Here is a 12,806-nt window from a genome sequence, read left to right as displayed (position 1 = left end):
TCCTGCTCTCACTCTGATATTGAAAAACGATATCAAGGCAAGCGGAGTCCCAGTTTGCTGGCTGACGTCTGCTGGACCCTTAAGAGTGACGATCCTGAGGCCAAGTACAGCAGTAAATCATACACTTCTACCTTTTAGATGAGTCACATCCACCGTCCACATACACTGAATATGCGTATAGCATAAGGTTAATTTGCGTGTCAAATCCTTGCAGGATAGGTAAATTCTGAGTAGGTATTTCAATTCAGCTTAAACAGTACTGTGAGATTCATCGATTTTGATTTGTGAAACAAGGATGTAAAAATTTGTTAAGCAGTATAGTATGACAATTACAAGGGTGTTGTAAATTTTCCCAAGGTAATGGTAGTTAATGTTTACTGAAAGCATTATAATGGCATGCAGTAACTGTATGCAGGGCTGCCTATTTGGCGAAGAGCAGCACACTAGCTGGACAAGACAAGTACCCTGAAACTGGAAGGAACCGGGTTGTTCAAACAGGTATGCCGCATCTTCAGAGCCGTCGGCGGTCAGATGAGAGGAGCCACTCAGTCAGGGTTACAGTAACGTATTTACTACTGCCACACTGGAGGATCTGGCTCTCTACTGCCCAGCAGTGCCTGAAAGCAAAGCCTCAGCCATAGCTGTGCCGATGCTCCCAGTGTTTATGCTGGTATTAGTGAGAGTCAGGCTAGTTGTTAGCATATGTGCACATGTCACTGGAAGCTTCTGTGCCTCTCAGAGAGGTGTTTTGGGGAGAAGGTTTTATGTTACAGAAATTAGGCACACACTGGAGACAGTGCACTTGCAGCAGTGAAGTGAACTGACACATTCAGAAGGTATTTACCGTCTCCACTTTCAACAGTCTTGCTTCATACCTGTCACCCCATCTTTTCATCGAACATGGTGAGGACTGAAGTATGGTGTTTCCGAAAATGTAGTAATTCTCAGATATTGGCACCCCTTGGGGCTCCCATCTTAATGAGAAGGAAAACATTCTTAAGTGATTGGAAATTTTCTGACAGGTCACTGGCAGGCTAATATTTGGTGAAACATTACAAACTTCAAAGGGACAGTAAACAGAAACTCACAGAAAAATATTTTTATTATGATAGGTTTTTTATTATGATATCATAACTATTTATTATGAAAATAAGTAATGTTAAGGATGCAATGGACTTGTGCTGGAGACTAAGCTCAGCCGCTATCCTGTTCAAGTAATTTCAGACTACATGTCAGACTACATGTCAGACTACATGTCAGACTACATTTTTGACTAAACTAGCCCAGCTGGGTAGTAGCAAAAATGTATTACTAAATTATTAATAAAGTTTCACCCCTGCAGAGGACCTATACGTTATTCCCTGAATGCAAAAAAGAATGATTTAAAGCACTTCATCTTCATTTGTTCAACTTACCCTTTTCTACAAAGAGACATGCATTTTTTATGAATTCATACGGCTGGATGTTTTGCTGGAGCAGCTCAGGTTAAGTATTGACCTCACCAGTGTTACAGTAGGGAACTGAAATAGACATCTTCAGATAACATGTCCTAAGCTACTCCAGCCCGTATTGTCCTGCACGCCTGGCTTTAAAACCCTGCGATGGCTGCTTTGTTGAGCTCTGCGTTCATCCCATGACACATCAGGACCATAAAGGTCAGTTTCCACCCTAAACCACGCTCCCTAAACCATGGTGTATGATTTCTCCGGACTGGGTTAGGTGTTACACTCATTTCTGTGTGGGCCACATTACGTAAGTGTGGGCAGAGCACAGGGGCGCCAGGTGAAGCACGTAGTGATTAACCAGGGTGTTGCCTCAGACTACATCTCCAAGCAGGTGCCTCGTGATTTAATATGACCCTGTTAGTCCATATATGACCCCCTTCGTCCAGGGACAACGTATGACTTGCACACATGGTATAATTACAGCTGTGACTGAGGCTACTGTCGCATTTCAGTGTGGATAACAAGTGTCATCCAAGTTAATCGGTTTGGTCTTCAGTGAAGGCTGTATGGCCACTGGCAGGACAAACGGGGAATGTTGGTCAGTCTGGTCTACCCTCGGCGAGCACGTCTCGACGTGAGCTGAGGTTCGCAGGAGGCCCGAACGGAGAGCTGAGTAGCGTAGCAGTGCCCATGGTTCTGTGCCGCAAACAGAGCTAAGAGAAACTCCCCGGCGGACATCTGAGAGTGTGGAAAGAAAATTTGACATTGGTAGGCATGGGAGGGGAGGCATATTGGTTCTGTTATATCTTAGGCCCTAGGTACGAAGAGATTGTTTTGAATATTGTGTGTTCTCGCCTCATGATAGCTGAATGTGGTGGACCTTGGAGAGACGGATAGCGGAGAAGGGGGGGGGGGGGAGAGAAACTGCCTGCAGGAAGGGATTTGAAGCTGCAGCAACTGCTGCACAAAGAGCTGTAGTTATAAAGTAGTCGCAATAGGCCATACGCAATATTTTATGTAGTACAAATATATAAGTAGTTCTCACGTTAATCATGTTAATCAAAGGTCAACTTAATATTTACAGTGATTCAATGACAATACGTCAATACAATATGTCAATCATATTAATCAAAAGTTAACCAAGTACTTACAGTGATTCAGTGTCAATATAATCAATATCTATTTTCATATCTCAAGTAGGAGCCTAGCAGTCGAGACATGTTTTGGTAAAATGAGCAAAATGCGTGGATTTGCCTTGCTACCAAGGTGAACCAACAGAGCAGGAGAATTGTGTTTGCTATACGTTTGAGCTTGGTTTGTTGGTGTTTTGTGACCAATCGGAACTTAGAAGTCCTTATCTGGAATTGGGAGTTATGGTTTCTCAACTGGGTGCTCGGGGTGCCTGGTGCCAGAGTGTGAGGGGAGCAGAGTTTTATTCTAAGTGGCTTAACTGGAGTAATTAGAGATGAGATTTATAATTTTTCTATCTCGAGAGAGGTGGAGTGTATGTGTGTGACAGATACTTCCATGTGTGGTGGCAGGAAAATGGTCCGGAAGACGATCGTCATCTCTCTGCTGGCGTTACTGGTGGCAACAGTGTGCATCTTCCTGGGGGTGTTCTACGGTGTTGGCCACAGAAAACTCCCCGCTGGGGCCCCGGATGACAAGCAATCCTTCAGCAGGGCCGCAGTGGCGGCAGATGCAGGGCCGTGCTCGGAGATCGGGAGGTAAACAGTATCCTATCATGCAATATCAGATTTTTACCAGGCTTGTTAGTGTCTTTGGTTTGTTTGTAGTTTGTTTGCCTCTCGAAAAAAGAATATTGCTATGAATGTGCTAAAATATTTTATAAAGCGTTTAATGTGGTTTGACTAGTTCATGTTTCTTGTTTGTTTGTCTCTCAGAAAAAATAATCTCACTCCAAATCTGCTAAAATATAAAGCAACGACACACAGCAGCGTGTTCATGGATGCAGCCATGTTTGTTCCGAGATGTGGGTAGCTCGAACGGGAGATTGTCAGACGTGATGTCACTCAACTCGGAATTTCCGAGTTCCGAGAGAAAAACGAACGCACCATTAGATAACCGCCTCGACAAACATTCACATACACGTCTGAATCCTTGCTGAAGCGTGTCGTCGTGTTCTCTCTTTCACACTCGTCACAGTAAGAATAGCTTAGATCTATCTGATTTGGTTTTGTGTTAAACGGACTTTTTCACTTCAATTAAAAATTCATGTAGGCCTAGCGCTTTTCACGTTGAGAGGTGCATAGAAAAAATAATTGTGTGTAATTTATCACGGGTACGGGCGGGTAACGGGCGGAAAGTTAACGGGCCCGGGTGGGTGCGGATTTAACTTTGAAATAATCACGGGAGCACGGGCGGGTGTGGTGCTGTACTGTGCGGGTGCGGGCGGGTGCAGGTTTCCAAAAGTGGACCCGTGCAGGACTCTGCGCTGATCCTTCCATCTTCCAATTGTTTATCCAGTAGAGAGTAGCGGAAAAGTGAACGCAAGAATCGTTCCTGAGATGCGCCATTCTAGGACATACTACCTTCACACCATCCATTAAAGAGCTTTTGACTGCATTTGATTGTGTGTGTTTTTCCAACATACTCAGGGACATTCTGAAGAAGGGGGGCTCTGCTGTGGATGCCTCTATCGCCGCCCTGCTGTGTGTGGGGCTCATGAACGCCCACAGCATGGGTATTGGGGGGGGGCTGTTTTTCACCATCTACAATGCTACTACAGGTGGGTCTGCCCTCTGCTCCTGAAAGCTCTGTGTCTCCCCCATTTACAGAATATCCGACAGGGCTACACAGGCTGCTTTTTGTTTGGATTTACCCAGGAAAGGTAGAAACCATCGATGCAAGAGAGACAGCACCTTTGAACGCATCTGAAGACATGTACATCGGTAACGAACAGCTGTCCAGTAAAGGTGAGGCCCCATTGCCTCTGTAATACAAAATTTGGGAACAATAATACAGTCTTGATCCATCCATCCGTTTTCCATTGAAAAATGATCCAGTACAGGGTGGTGTTGAGCCTGGAGCCAAACCCAGGAAGTACCGGCACAAGGCAGGGGAAACAAACCATGTGAACACAGGGACAGACACATGGAACCCACAACCCACTAGGCCACCTTGCCATCTTGCAGTTATTATACAATAAATATTTAAATACTACCAGCCAGTGATGGACAATAACAACAGAAGTGTTCTTAGCCAAGATTTACTGAGACAGTTAATGAGTGCTTACAAAGAAAAATAATTTACTCAGAAAAATTTTGTCAAATCCAAGAATTATGTCACATGGCAACATGTGAAAATGTGGCTAAATTAAATTTATAGCAGTGCATCATGCTATCTTTACTGACCAGCAGCGAATCACAATGACACAGGTTAAAGGTGCGCAGTGCACTGGCCATACGTTGTTGTTGAAGTCTGCTCACTGCCATCTGAGATATGACTCATGCCACAAGGTAGGGGGCGCTTGTGCAGTTTTTACTACAGAAAGCTGTCACAAAGTAGCCCACACAACTCCTGTTCCTGTGTACTGCGGTACATGAAGGCTCCTGTGCCAACAAGCACACTCAGCCAATGCCAATTAGCTGGCAACAGAACTGTTTTTTGTGCAGAAAATACCTGAGGATGCTCTGTCAAGCACAGAGACTCCACTGTGCCTCCAGCGAATGACCTAAAGCGGTCGTGATGTTACATTTGTTCTCTGTATTTTAAGGAACCCCTCAGAGGGGCTGTTAGGAAAACCTGAGAGCACAAAGGCCAGTAGGAATAAGATCCCCCTAAAACACCCTCATGTTGACGGGGGGAGCAAACAAATAGGAAATGATGCCAATTTCTACACGCCTTGCTGCAAAGCTAGGGTTTAACTGGAATGTATGAAATGTTTTCTGGCTTCTGCATGGATGAAACAATGCAAGATAAAACGGTGCTGTAATTTACTATAGTTAATTACTAGTTTCCTTGGTAAATTACATTTTTAGCAATGAATGTAAGGAGAGATAGCCAGAAAAACATTCCTAGAATCAATAAACCGTCCAACGTTGTGGGTTCAAATCTTACCTCTGCTCTTTGTGTGGAGTATGTATGTTCCCCTCGTGTCGTGAGGTTGCCTTCCACTTAGCTACAGTCAAGCTAAAGGCCATTTGGATGGATGGAATACTCTAGGAACTGCTGGTTATGATTATGTCGACCCCAAAGCCTTGAGGAACCGCATTCGCGGGTGGGGTAGTTTCAGTCATGTGGGTCGACTGTCTTGCAGGTGGTCTGGCAGTCGCTGTGCCGGGGGAGATCCGGGGGTATGAGCTGGCACACCGCCGGCATGGCCGCCTGCCCTGGAAGGATCTGTTTGAGCCCAGCATACGTCTGGCTCGCAAAGGGTTCCCCATCAGGAATGCCCTGGCCTTGGCCATTGACAAAAACAAGGACACCATCCAGGGAGATGCAGCCTTGTGGTGAGAAGTGACGTTCTACCTGCACGCATTTCCAGTGCACTGAACTCAGCTTTGTTTATTTGTTAATGCTCCTGAACACCGAACTGTTGCATGTTACAATGATCTCATGAGCCAGCTGCTAATGTCTCCTCTTTTATGATCTAATGCCGCTGTTTCTCCTCCTTTGTGTTTCAGCAACGTATTCTGCGATGCAAACAAGCGTCCCCTAAAGGAGAACGAAACCATTAGGTTTCTCACCCTCGCAGACACCTATGAAAGAATAGCCACTGAGGGACCTGACGTGTATTACACTGGGAAAATGGCAGAGGACATCGTGAAGGACATTCAGGAAGCAGGTTGTCTCTCCTGTTACCCATCATACTGACATTAACTGATTAAGTTTCCTGTTTACAGATTGCACAATTCTGTGGAACCACTTTTGGTTTTGTTGCGCTAACAAAGAGTCATTGCAAGATGTTTCTCAAAAAAACACGAAAAGCTTTAAATCCATCAGTTGCAAGTTCCAAGGAGGAAGTCCAAGTCTGTGCCAAGGAATTCTTCCGTGCAGGTTTACAGTCATAAAGATTTATAGGTAGCTGTTTCAGGGAAGGTGAGCTCGACTTTGTTATGACAGGCTGTTCACTTTTACCAAAGCGTGACATGTTTGAAGTTCAGTGTTGGCTTTGTCATATCAAACATTCCATTGCTCAAAGTTATTCACATAGATAAATATGAGAGTTTAATGGAATTCCTAATTAAAAGTAGTGGACTGAATATTACACTTACAGATGGAGATGATTGTGTGTGCCCTCTAGTTGAGACAGTGTCTCTTTGTTTGCGTTCCAGGGGGTATCATCACACTGGAGGACCTGCAGGCCTACCGACCTCAGCTAGATGAAAGCCCGCTGAAAGTAGAAGTGGGTCAGTACACTATGTGGGCCCCCAGTGCTCCGTCCAGTGGTCCAGTCCTCGCCCTTATACTTAACATCCTGAAAGGTAAGCTGCGTCCCCCTCCCCCCGCAGACAATATGAAAGTCACAGTGGGTTATCAGGCACTGCTGGCCAAATCCTGCCATTCTCCATCTTGCAAATCTGCCATGACATAACAGGAAGGGAGAATAAGTGACTGGTATTAGTCTGCTGAGTGATTCGGGGACCTTTAAAGCAGCAAAAGCCTGCCTGTGACATTAACACTCAGGTCTCCAGGGGTTACAGTTGGGGAAGCAGGTTTCAGCAGTAGGTGGAGCTGTGACTTTCCAGAACTGTGGACCTTTTTCTCTTTAGACTTCAGCTCTGATGGAGCACCTTCTCTAAACAGCTTCTGTTGTCCCAAGCAAACTCCTCTCTAAGAGAAGGTTGCCGGAATCATCAGGTGTGAAGATACAGGTCCCTCTCAGAAAGGGCTCAGCCGGCAAATCATTAATGCCTCCAGTCACTGTGACTTTGTGACTTACGCTTCAGTGTTGCAGTGAAAGCTGCTCCCTTTCTTTGAACAAATATATCTCCACAGTTTCACTGGGATGGAAAGAAAAGTTACATGAAGTTTGTCTTTCTTTTCTTTTTTAAGACGTTAAATCCCTTGTCGTTATTGTCAGTTTTTTTAGACAAGCTTTTCGATGGAATTCTGCGGCTTCCCAGCTGCTGTTCATCGGAATTCTTCTGCCGACAGGCTATAACCTCACAGCCGCGAGTGTCTCTGACACAGAGACGAAGACCCTTACCTACCACCGCATTGTGGAAGCCTTTCGCTTCGCCTACGGCAAGAGGAGCAATCTGGGGGATCCTCGTTACCTGAACATCACCAATGTAAGTCCGTCACCCCATTAAGCTCTAATCCTAAGGTATTGGGGCTGTCACCATTGGATACCATTCAAAGGAGTAGGAGGCATATGTTAGTATGGTAGCTGAGGGTAATGATTCATCAACCGAATACCCAGTTAATCAGCTTAAAACAACCCCGTTTCCAAAAAGGTTCAGACCCCGTGTAAAATGTAAATAAAAACAGAATACAGACGCTCCTCCACTTGCAAACGAGATACGTTCGGAACAGCCGTTCGCAACGTTGTTTATAAGTCATTATTCAACATCATTTTAAGGGTATACGCAAGTACAGAGAACTAGGATGCTGGGAGTACACACGCTACGCTGCTGGGAGTACGCACGCTACGCTGCTGGGAGTACACACGCTACACTGCTGGGAGTACGCACGCTACGCTGCTGGGAGTACGCACGCTACGCTGCTGGGAGTACACACGCTACACTGCTGGGAGTACGCACGCTACGCTGCTGGGAGTACGCACGCTACGCTGCTGGGAGTACGCACGCTACGCTGCTGCGCAGTGGGAAGTCGTACTAGGCAGAATTGGTGCGCAGAAAAAAAAATTGATGTTGCGGACAGGAAACGGGAGCCAAGGAACACAGTTTGGATTTATAGTCCTCTTCGTTCGTATGTCTGAAAGTTCGTTGAAAGAGTCGTACGTAGAGGAGCATCTGTACAGTGATTTACAAATCATATATTTAAGTGAAAATAAAACAAAGACAACATATCAGATATTGAAACTGAGGAATGTCATTGTTCTATGAGAAATACAGTGATCCCCGTTTATCGTGGAAGTTACGTTCCAGACCAGTGATAGGTGAAAATCTGCAATATAGAAAGACCATATAAATAAACATTTTTTTATATAGTTTAATCCTTAAAATATCCCTTCCACATGCTTTAAACGCATGTAAACTTATTAAAACACACTTTGTAAACACGTATGATATGTGGATGTCCGGGTAAGGATATGAATAATATATTCGAAAAGTTCACAAAAAAGTTTGCTCACAGCAATCGGACCGCAAGCAAGGTACGCGATACGCAGAGAACTGTGATGCGTTGGGGAAAATATAGCGGGAGATCACTGTATATGCTTGATTTGAATTTGATGCCAGCAACATGTTTCAAAAAAGCTGGTACAGGGGCATGTTTACCACTGTATTGCATCACTTCTTCTTTTAACAACATTGTGTAAACATCAGGGAACTGAGTAGACCAGTTGTTGGAGTTTTGAAAGTGAAAGGCTGTCCCATTCTTGCCTGATATAGGATTTCAGCTGCTCCTTTGTCGTATTTTTCCTTTCATGATGCACCACGTTTTCAATGGGTGACAGATCTGGACTGCAGGCAGGTCAGTCTAACACCTGGACTCTTCTACTACGGAGCCATGCTGTTGTAATATGTGCCAGATGCATTTTGAAGTCTTGCCAAGATATTCAAGGCCTTCTCTGAAAAGTCGTTTGGATGGCAGCATATATCCTTCACCATTAATGGTGCCTTCTCAGATGTGCAAGCTACCCAAGCCATGGGCACTAATGCAGCCCCAAACCCTCACGGATGCTGGCTTTTGAACTGTCTGCTGATAACAAGCTGGATGGTCCCTCACCTCTTTAGTCTGCAGGACACGATAAGAAATAAGAAAATTTTTATTCGTCAGACCACAGGACAGTTTTCCATTTTGCCTCATTCCATCTTAAATGAGCTCAGGCCCAGAGAAGTCGGCGGCGTTTCTTGATCCTGTTTAGATCTGGTTTCTTCTTTGCACGGTAGAGTTTCATCCAGCACCAAACTGTGTTCACAGACAATGGTTCCTGAAGTTCCTGAGCCCATTGCAGTAATTTCCACTATAGAACCGTGTCTGTTTTGTAGTGCCACCTGAGGACCCACAGATCACGACTACCCATTATTGGTTTTCGGCCTTGTCCCTTGCGTACAGAGATTTCTCTGGATTTTCTGAGTCTTTTAATGATGTTATGTACCGTAGATGATAAAATTCCGATATTCTTGGAATATTGCGTTGCTGTAAAAGGTAAACGGCACACGTAACTGCTCCTCAACCTCCAAGTAGGAACTGGATTCTATCTATGTTGCATTTCCATGTAATAGGGGTAGGCTCTGGGGTTTTGGACTGACACCATCCCCATGCGTAGTCTTGCATTTAGTGTGCTGATAGAGCCCTAAATGAATGCGTGATCACCTTATAGCTTCCTGCCCCTTCCCTCCAGCTAGCAAATCGACTTGACACAATGGTTCTGAAACAATGGCAAATTGATTTAAACTTAACCCAGAAGAAATCTTCGCTGTGTCCACCACCACATCAATATAGTGAAAACTGAAATAACACAATAAATACATTCAGCTTCAAAGGGTCCAGGGACAATGAACAAAACTTTTCTGCTTTTCAACCGAAAACATCGCAAACTGCTTTTATTCTGCCATTAAGACAGAAAAAGGAAAGGCAGCGAATCACACTTGCACCACGTTATCTGCCCCTACTATACTAAATAAAATTTTAACTCAAAACTCAAATTTCACTCTAAGCTCGAAATCATCAGTACAGCAAACGCTTCTCCATACTACACTGCACAATAATGACATACATTCCACTGTACATTCAATGGAACAGTGCACATAAAGTTCAGGAATTTCAGGTCACAAAATCCGTCAACAGTGTTGAGTGGACAAGGGCACCTGGCAAGGAATGCTAACAAAGGGAGATGGAAAAGGGAAACATCCTACTTGCCAAACAGATTCACTGATGGTGTCGTCCCAGTTGGTTTGCCGTCCATTTTCTTCAAACACGCCAGCTGCCGTCCATCTCGCATCTTGATGATCTGCTGCATGAACTTGCACAGCTTGGTTCTGCAGCCTTCATCTTTCGTTTGTTTTATCACCATTAAACATCAGACATTAAACTTCTCCTTTACACATGGCCTTGCTCGGGATTCCCACATTGGCTGTTGTCTCCTTGCTCCCGCCTCTTGTCGCCTCATTCATTGACTGGTGACGTGCTCATTCATTATTAGAGCCCCCTTTAACCCTTTACAAGCCAGTCAGTGTTATGTGGCTCGCCACACTTCCCTCTTCCAAACCCTGCCACAGCATTGGAATTCAACAGCAATTATCCTTCATTTTCAATCCATTAACATTGTTATTATGTAGCTGGTAGAAATCAAGGTAGAGCATTGATTACCAAAACCAGGAAGTATACATTGTACGTAACATACATCGGAGTGCAACAATCATCCATAGTGCAAGACAAAACACAATGATACTCTGAGCTATTTTATGAAAGAGTCCTGAAACCTGGGCCGACTAGGCTTTGGCATATCCTCACTATCTACACTGGATTCATTTGCCTTGTGAGAAGCCCCCCCCCCCGATTCATCCTCTGCCGGTATGTAGTGTATGTTCCCCATAGGATGACTACACTACATCATAGGTGTCTGAAATGAACTGATCCTGGGCCCTTTCACAAGTATGGGGGTCAGTTCTGGAGCCAGGGACATCAGAGACACAAGGTTTCATCTGCTCCTTATGCACGACTCTAGCAGGGGCACCAGCCTGAGGTCTAACTGTAAACACTGATACATCGGAATGGGTTTGAGCCACGAGGTAAGGATCTGGCTCCCACCATCAAGGATTTTGTTCCTGCCCCTGGGTCAGTGGTTTCTCAAGAGGATTCAGTCAACTAGTCTGATTTGAGCCCCGCATGTCTTATGGTCATATATCCTCTTGTGCTTCTGTGAATCCTGCTGAGCTGCTGCCCGAGCCTGAAGTCATTGATGATGACCTAGAACCCAGTCATCCATGTTGTCAGCATCATTAACTGCCAGGTCCTCACCTCCTAGAATGTCTCTGGGAAGACGTGCAACCCTCCTAGAAGGTAAGTAAAATGGGGCGTGGCATTGTATGCCATGACCAACTCCAGCAGATGCTCCCTCCAGGCCCTTTTCTGCTGTGAGAGACCTTAACATTTCATGCAGTGTGAGATTCAAATGCCTGCATTTCCTTGTGGGTGGTAGGAGTTTGTCCTACTTTTGGCAATACCATTAACGTGGCAGAGCTCTTTAATCCACTGCCCAGTCAATTTCTGTTGTGACCAGCTCATTGCACGCAGGTTGTTTCTTGGGTCTTTTGTGCACCTTAACGGCCGTCAATACAGAACCATTGGTAGAATCCGACCCTCATTCCAGCTGTACCCACAGATTTGGCTTTTCAGCTTTGGCTGCCAAGTATCCACCCGGCTCCTCAGACCTCACTCTACAGACAGGCCACAAACAAGCACACACTGCCTCTACCCTACTTACCAAGAAATCTCTCTGTGTCCATAATGTTGGATTCTAAAGCCACTGGAACACAGGACAACACATCTGCATTTTGGTTCAGTCTTCCAAGCTTGTAATGTACTTCAAAGTTAAATTCTGGCAACTGGGACACCCTCCTTTGTTCTACTTCACCGAGATTTGAGGTCTCCAAGTACCGCAAGGGGTTGTGGTCCATAATGATGGTGAACTTAGAATATAGCAACAGATCTCTGAATTTCTCATTGACTGCTCGCTCAAGGGCCAATAGTTCCAGGTTAAAGATGCTATAATTCTTGTTGTTCCTCTCAGACCCTCACATACCTTGGCTGGCAAAGACTACTACAAGTTCAAACCCTTCTTGCCTTTGGCTCAGGATCCTCCCAAGGACCAGGTAACTCCCATGTGTTGTTACAATGATTAGGAGATTAAAGTCTGGATATGCATGTACCGGTGATGCCATCAGACATTTCTTCAGTCGATCAAATGCTGCTTGGCATTCCATGCTCTCGCAGGCACCCAAAAGACAGATCCAGCTTCTCAACATGACTTTCAAAATCCTTGAGAAATACAAGGATATTGTGCAAGTAAACCAACAAAACCTCAAATGCCATATCGCCCATGACCGCCTCCATCAAGCACTGGAATGTCGCTGGGGCATTAAACAGCAAACCAAATGGTGTGACTACAGCCGTCTTCTCTTGGTCATGTTCAGCCACCACCACTTGGAAATAACCCACAGTGAGGTCCAAAGAAGAGAGAATCCAAGCATGACCCAGAGCATC

The 12,806-nt window shown here is 45.0% G+C and overlaps 1 protein-coding gene across 1 annotated transcript in view; it reads left to right on the top strand.

The window, feature by feature from the left end:
• The first annotated feature begins 392 nt into the window (after positions 1-392).
• The window catches only part of ggt1a (gamma-glutamyltransferase 1a), a 19,454-nt gene continuing 7,040 nt past the window's right edge, over positions 393-12,806 (top strand). Inside the window, exons 1-8 of the mRNA XM_023808588.2 lie at positions 393-498; positions 2,987-3,172; positions 4,064-4,194; positions 4,292-4,381; positions 5,725-5,917; positions 6,092-6,252; positions 6,743-6,892; positions 7,566-7,702. Coding sequence (XP_023664356.2) covers positions 2,991-3,172; positions 4,064-4,194; positions 4,292-4,381; positions 5,725-5,917; positions 6,092-6,252; positions 6,743-6,892; positions 7,566-7,702 — 1,044 coding nt within the window. The 5' untranslated portion in view covers positions 393-498; positions 2,987-2,990. The remainder of the gene's footprint in view (positions 499-2,986; positions 3,173-4,063; positions 4,195-4,291; positions 4,382-5,724; positions 5,918-6,091; positions 6,253-6,742; positions 6,893-7,565; positions 7,703-12,806) is intronic.

The sequence above is a fragment of the Paramormyrops kingsleyae genome, chromosome 7 (assembly GCF_048594095.1).
Source record: "Paramormyrops kingsleyae isolate MSU_618 chromosome 7, PKINGS_0.4, whole genome shotgun sequence".
NCBI lineage: Eukaryota > Metazoa > Chordata > Actinopteri > Osteoglossiformes > Mormyridae > Paramormyrops > Paramormyrops kingsleyae.
Note: the sequence above shows the minus strand (reverse complement) of the source record. Positions and strands in the feature narration are given on the sequence as shown.